The 7,168-nt window shown below is 53.1% G+C and overlaps 1 protein-coding gene across 1 annotated transcript in view; it reads left to right on the plus strand.

Moving 5' to 3' along the window:
- LOC125481970 (kinesin heavy chain-like) overlaps positions 1–7,168 on the plus strand; it is a gene marked incomplete at both ends in the record, with an annotated part of 9,827 nt that overhangs the window by 1,808 nt on the left and 851 nt on the right. The window contains 4 exons of the mRNA XM_048593934.1: positions 3,940–4,127; positions 4,709–4,777; positions 6,111–6,317; positions 6,912–7,058. Of these exons, the coding sequence (XP_048449891.1) occupies positions 3,940–4,127; positions 4,709–4,777; positions 6,111–6,317; positions 6,912–7,058 (611 nt within the window). The remainder of the gene's footprint in view (positions 1–3,939; positions 4,128–4,708; positions 4,778–6,110; positions 6,318–6,911; positions 7,059–7,168) is intronic.

The following is a 7,168-nucleotide window of genomic DNA, read 5'->3' on the forward strand; positions in this document are numbered from 1 at the left end:
CCATGCTAAAATGCCCCTTCACACATGGCTAGGCCATGCTAAAATGCCCCTTCACACATGCACGTGCTCAAAGAGTTGTAGAACACGGAAACAGACCCTTTTGCCCAACTTGTCTGTGCCACCGGATATCCTAAATTAATCTAGACTCATTTGCCAGCGTTTGGCCCATATCCCTCTGAACCCTTCATGTCCATGTCCCCTTCCAGATGCCTTTTATATGTTGTAATTGTACCAGCCCCCACCACTTCCTCTGGCAGCTCGTTCCATACCCTCTGCGTGATAAAGTTGCCCCTCAGGTCCCTTTTAAGTCTTTCCCCTTCTCGCCTTAAACCTATGCCCCTCTCGTTTTGGACTCCCCTACCCGTGGGGGGAAAAGACCTTGGCTACTTACCTTACCCATGCCCCCCGTGATTTTATAGCACACAGAGACAGAGATACAGAAGGGGGAGGCAATGGCCTAGTGGTATTATCACTGGACTGTTAATCCAGAGACGCAGATAACGTTCTGGGCACCCGGGTTTGAATCCCGCCACAGTGGATGGTGGAATTTAAATTCAATAAAATATCTGGAATTAGGAATCTAATGTTAACAGTGAATCCAGTGTCGATTGTTGGGAAAACCCCATCTGGTTCACTCGTGTCCTTTAGGGAAGGAAACTGCCATCCTTACCTGGTCTGGGCCTACATGTGACTCCAGACCCACACAGCAATGTGGTTGACGCTTAACTGCCCTTAAATGCTGCCTGGCCAGCCATGTCCTCATCCCGTGAATGAATAAAAGACAGACACACACAGGCACGCACACAGGAAGAAAAAAGAGAAACTCAGCAGGTCAGCCAGCACCCGTGGAGTGGGGATAAAGGAAAACAGGATTCCCGTTTCAGGCCCTGGTCCGAAGAAGAGTCACGGAGCTCTCTCCGGCAAATTTCTGGGGCAAGAGAAATCTGCTGCGTTCCTCTGGCAATTTCTGTTTTTGTTTCACTCGTGAGTTTGTTGCTGATTTACCGCAGCAGCTGCTGAGCAAAAAGATGGAACCAGTTTTCCTCAGGTGGCTCACTGCTGGGAGCAGAGACAGAGAGAGAGAGAGAGCTCTCGGTGACACAAAGACCTGATGATTTCTCTCTGTCGTGTTCACAGCCCCGCTGGCTATTCCGTTACTCGAGAACCAATCACAGGGTTGTCGCCGGGTAAAACACCATTGTCATGAAGATGGCTGGTCGCCAGTCCGTAGACCAAACTACCATCTTGCATCTGCGCACAACTCCTTGATTCCAGTTCGTCTGCAAACATCCTTTGATTGTTGCTTGTTCAAACGGCCATGTGACCTGTGCTCGCTGTGGGCATACAGTTTACTTGCTTTCTCCAAACATGCAGCAGGACTCCTGGTTTTAAAAACAGTCCCTCAGGAACAATGGTTTTGAACACAAAAGCACGAATAATAAAGACGGGGCCGGGGTGGCGGGGGGGGGTCCTCGCGCAAGGCAGAACCTGTTTGTCCCATGAGTCAGCCCCTCCAAACTCTGTCCGATGATGGTTTAACGCTCCCGGTGGTAAGATGATAGAAATTGCACCCAGCACGCCACAGACGGTAAGAGACAGGAGTGGGATTAGGCCATTCAGCCCATCAGGTCTAATATCCCTGGCATGGTCTCACCAGTGCCCCGTACAGCTGCAGTGGGACATCCTGACTTTTGTTTAGTTTGATATATTGTTGTCATATGTACCTAAGCGCAGTGAAAAGTTTTGTTCTGCGAGCAGTACAGGCAGGTCATAGCAAACAAAGACACAGAGATCAGAGGGTGCATAGACAGAGCGAGGCATACAGGTTACACTGCACGGGAGGAGCACAAAGCAAGATCAACATTAGTTGAAGCTAGAAAGGTCCATTCCAGCAGTCTTATAACGACAGGGAAGAAGCTGTTCTTGAACCTGCTGGTGTGTGTGTTCAAGCTTTTGTATCTTCTGCCTGACAGAAGAGGTTGGAAGAGATTATAAACCAGGGCGAGATGAGTCTTTGATGATGTTGGCCGCCTTTCTGAGGCAGCGAGAAGTGTAGATGGGAGTCCGTGGATGGGAGGTCGGCTTCCGTGATGGTCTGGCCTGTGCACACCACCTTCTGTAGTTTCTTACGGTCCTGGGCAGAGCAGTTGCCGCACCAGGCCGTTATGCCCCCGGACAGTGTGCTTTCTGTGGTGCATCTGTAGAAGTTGGTGAGGGATCTTACGGACACGCCGAATTTCCTGAGCCGCCTGAGGAAGAAGAGGCGTTGTTGTACCTTCTTGACTGCCACATCTATGTGGGAGGTCCAGGACAGGTCATCGATGAGCATCACTCCTAGAAACTTGACGCTCTCGACCCCTCTCCACCTCAGCCCCGTTGATACCCCGGACCCCTTTGGAATAGAGGCTGATGTTACCTCTCGGCTTCTACAATCACTTGCTGCAGCTCCAGACCAACTTCACCCGGCAGCAGTGCCCTGCCCCCACACTCCATCCTCGCCCACCGCTGATCAGGTGGCTAATGGGTGTGCTTTCGCTTAAGGAGAAGTCTGGGAACTATAGAGCAGTGAGTTTGACATCAGTGGTGGGTATGTTGTTGGAGGGGATTCTGAAAGGTAGGACTTACCTGCATTTGGAGGGGCGAGGACTGATTAGGGCGAGTCAGCATGGCTTTGTGCGTGGGAAATCATGTCTCACAAACTTGAGATTTTTGAGGAAGTTATCAAGAAGATTGATGAAGGCACAGCAGTAGACGTTGCTTACTTGGACTTTTCGATAAAGCCTTTGGCAGGGTTCCGCACATTAGACTAATTAATAAAGTTAGATTGCATGGGATTCAGGGAGAGCTTGTCAGTTGGATACAAAATTGGCTTGACGGTAGGAGACAGAGAGTACTGGTGGAGGGTTGTTTGTCAGACTGGAGGCCTGTGACCAGGGATCGGTGCTGGGTCCACTGCTGTTTGTCATTTATATAAATGACTGAGATGAGAATAGAGAAAGCATGGTTAGTAAGTTTGCAGATGACACCAAAATTGGTGGTAGAATGGACAGTGAAGGTTATCTTAAGATGACAAAGAGACCTTGATCAATTGGGTCAATGGGCTGAGAAGTGGCAGATGGAGTTTAATTTGGATGAATGTGAGGAATCACATTTTGGTAAAACAAAAAAATGGCAATTAAAGGTAGGGCCTTGGGTAGTGTTGTAGAACAAAGAGACCTAGGGGCTTCAGGTACATAATTCTTTGAAGTTTGTGTCAAAGGTAGACAGGATGGGTAAGGAGGTGTTTAGCACACTTGCCTTCATTGCTCATACCTTTGAGTGTTAGGAGCTGAGACGTCACGTTGCGGTTATACAGGACATTGGTAAGGCCCCTTCTGGAGCAACTGTGTCCAGTTCTGGTCGCGCCATTATAGGAAGGATATTATTAAACTGGAGAGGGTTCGGGAGAGATTTACCAGGATGTTGCTGGGACTGGAGGGTTTGAGTTATAAGGAGAGGCTGGGACCTTTTTCACTGGAGCATAAGAGGCTGAGGGGGTGACCTAATAGAAATTTATAAAATCATGAGGGGCATGCATAAGGTGCATGGCAGAGGTCTTTTCCCTAGGGTGGGGGAGTTCAAGACCAGGGGACCTATTTTTAAGGTGGGAGGAGAGAGATTTAAAAAAGACATGAGAGGCAACTTTTTCACACAGAGGGTGGTTCGTGTGTGGAATGAACTTCCTGAGGAAGCGGTGGGTGTGGGTACAGTTACAACGTTTAAAAGGACATCTGGATAAGTACATGGGCAGGAAAGGTTTGGAGGGAGATGGGCCGGGAGCAGGCGGGTGTGGGACTGGTTTAGTTTGGGATTATGGTCGGCACGGACTGGTTGGGCCGACGGGCCTGTTTCCGCGCTGTGTGACCCTGTGACCGAGCTGCCCCTTTCACCCTCGTGCAGGAGAGAATGTTCCAGAGAGTGAGCAGCTACCCGAGGAAGAGGAAGGGGAGGAGGAGGACGGGGAAGCAACCCACGAGATCCCCCCTGTGGTCCCAGACAACTCATCCATCGTCATCCACATCTCTGACGAGGAGAGGCAGAAGTATGAGGAGGAGATTCGCAAACTTTACAAGCACCTGGATGACAAGGTAAGTCTGTATTTACACACCCCACCCCCGCAACCCAATCCAGGCCAACCAACACACCTTCGAAATCCAACTATCCCCATCACCCTTCTCACACATTGTCACACGGGGGGCCTGAGAGAACAGCGGACCCACTCCCCCAACACTCACCCTGCCATCTCAGCCCCTTCGTTGCTAAACCCTTGCCCCAGTCTCCAACCCACCACTCAACAGACCCCTGTCTCCCATCCACTGTACATTACAGCTCGTACGGAAATCTGGCTCGAGGAGGGAAGGGGGGCTGAATGGCCTCCTTCTGTTCCCATGTGACAGGCTCAAGCAGGGGGCTGAATGGCCTCCTGTTCCTGTGTGACAGGCTCGAGGAGAGGGGGCTGAATGGCCTCCTCCTGTTCCTGTGTGACAGGCTCGAGGAGAGCGAAAGGGCTGAATGGCTGCCTGTGTTCTCTCAAACTTGTGCAGGGCAGATTGAATGCAAGGTCCCGCGAGGGACAGAGGGCGGAAAATGGGTGAGTTTCTCCGTGTGAGGAGATCCTCCACTCCTTCATGGTGTATATATTGTCTCTCTCTCTCTGTTCCCCCCCCAGGACGATGACATTAACCTGCACAGCCAGATCGTGGAGAAACTGAAATGCCAGATGTTGGATCAGGATGAGGTAGGAAAGGGACAGCCATTGGACCCGGGTTCGGAGACGCCGATGGGCACGTACAGAATAATCTGGGAACCGTCAGTCAGTCACCCACGGCAGAGGCTCCCCCCTCCCTTTAAATTCATGTGTACGCCTACCCCTCCTACTGGTACAACTCTTAACACATTCCCCTCCCACTGGTACACTTCTAGACACCTACCCCTCCCACTGGTACACTTCTAGACACCTTCCCCTCCCACTGGTACACCTCTGGACACATTCCCCTCCCACTGGTACACCTCTGGACACGTTCCCCTCCCACTGGTACACCTCTAGACACGTTCCCCTCCCACTGGTACACCTCTAGACACGTTCCCCTCCCGCTGGTACACCTCTAGACACGTTCCCCTCCCACTGGGACACCTCTAGACACATTCCCTTCCCGCTGGTACACCTCTAGACACGTTCCGCTCCCACTGGTCCACCTCTAGACACATTCCCCTCACACTGGTCCACCTCTAGACACATTCCCCTCACACTGGTCCACCTCTAGACACGTTCCCCTCCCATTGGGACACCTCTAGACACGTTCCCCTCCCACTGGTACACCTCCAGACACATTCCCCTCACACTGGCACACCTCTAGACACAGTCCCCTCCCATTGGTGCACATCTAGACACGTTCCCCGTCCCATTGGGACAACTCTAGACACATTCCCCTCCCATTGGTACATGTCTAGACACTTTTTTCCCTCCCATTGGGACACCTCTAGACACATTCCCCTCACACTGGTACACCTCCAGACACATTCCCCTCACACTGGCACACCTCTAGACACAGTCCCCTCCCACTGGTGCACATCTGGACACATTCCCCGTCCCACTGGGACAACTCTAGAACCCCCCGCCCCTTTGGGGCATGTCTAGACCTTGCCCCTCCCAACTGGCTATGTCTTCCCCATCCTCCTCCTCATTGGCCACGTCTAGAACATTTCCCCTCCAACTGGGTCATTTCTAGACCCTCTCCCACCCATTGGGACACGTCTGGACAACCCACCTCTGGATGGGATGTGTCTAGGTGTTTCCTCTCCCATTGGAACACATGCCTGAAGTGATTTGGATGGGGGGGTGCGGGGTTTGGTAGAGACCCTCGAAAGGGTGGGTGGGGAATCAGCGAGAGAGGAGGGGGATGTAAATGTACAGGGTTATGAGCTGGGGGATGGGGTGACAGTGGGGGCTGACAGGTGAGCAGTGACACTGAGACAGCACAAGCTGGCTGGGCTGAAAGGCCTCCTCCTGCTGGCTCTCTGCGGTTCAGCGTCTCCATTCTCTCCCCAACCCCCTCTCTCCACCACCAAAGTTGCTGGCCTCCACACGGAGCGACAACGAGAGGTTCCGGGAGGAGCTGAGCCGCCTGCAAATGGAGAATGAGAGCGCCAAGGACGAGGTGAAGGAGGTGTTACAGGCCCTGGAGGAGCTGGCAGTAAACTACGATCAGAAATCACAGGAAGTCGAGGAGATGAGCAAACAGAATCGGCTGCTGACTGACGAGCTGGCCAAGAAAATGGTGAGCGGGCTCTGTGGGAGGGTCAGGGCCGAGGGAGCGGGCGCTGTGGGAGGGTCAGGGCCGAGGGAGCAGGGCGCTGTCGGAGGGTCAGGGCCGAGGGAGCGGGGCGCTGTCGGAGGGTCAGGGCCAAGGGAGCAGGCGCTGTGGGAGGGTCAGGGCCAAGGGAGCGGGCGCTGTCGGAGGGTCAGCGCTGAGACCCACACTCGGAGCACTGTGCACAGTTCCCCGGTCTCTGTATCCCCCACCTCGGTTAGACCCACACTCGGAGCACCGTGCACAGTTCCCCGGTCTCCGTATCACCCCCCTTGGTTAGACCCACACTCGGAGCACCATGCACAGTTCCCTGGTCTCCGTATCCCCCTCCTCGGTCAGACCCACACTCGGAACACCGTGCACAGTTCCCCGGTCTCCGTATCCCCTCTCCTCGTTCAGACCCACACTCGGAGCACCGTGCACAGTTCCCCGGACACTTGACTGGGGATGATGATGGACTGACAATGGAGAGTCAGCTTCCGAGATGTCTGTGTTTATTTGCCTTGTCTCTCTTGCCCAATTCCCCTCCCCATCCCCATGTCCTGCTGTGCTGGGACACAGACAACGCTGATCACACTTGAAGCTGAACTACACCATGCTCAGGAGCTGGGAAACCACCAGAAGAAAAGAGTTGCTGAAGTGCTCAACACCTTACTCAAAGATCTCAGTGACTTCAACAATATTGTTGGAAATGGTGACTGGAAAGTGGTGAGTGTTTTCGGCCCTCCGGAGAACCCCCTGTAAATACTGACACACTGCCCCCAGGGACCGCCCCTGTAAATATTGGTACATATCTCCCCCTCCCCGGGGTCCCCCCT

This window comes from Rhincodon typus, unplaced genomic scaffold (assembly GCF_021869965.1).
Source record: "Rhincodon typus isolate 14 unplaced genomic scaffold, sRhiTyp1.1 hic_rhity00004653, whole genome shotgun sequence".
Lineage (NCBI taxonomy): Eukaryota > Metazoa > Chordata > Chondrichthyes > Orectolobiformes > Rhincodontidae > Rhincodon > Rhincodon typus.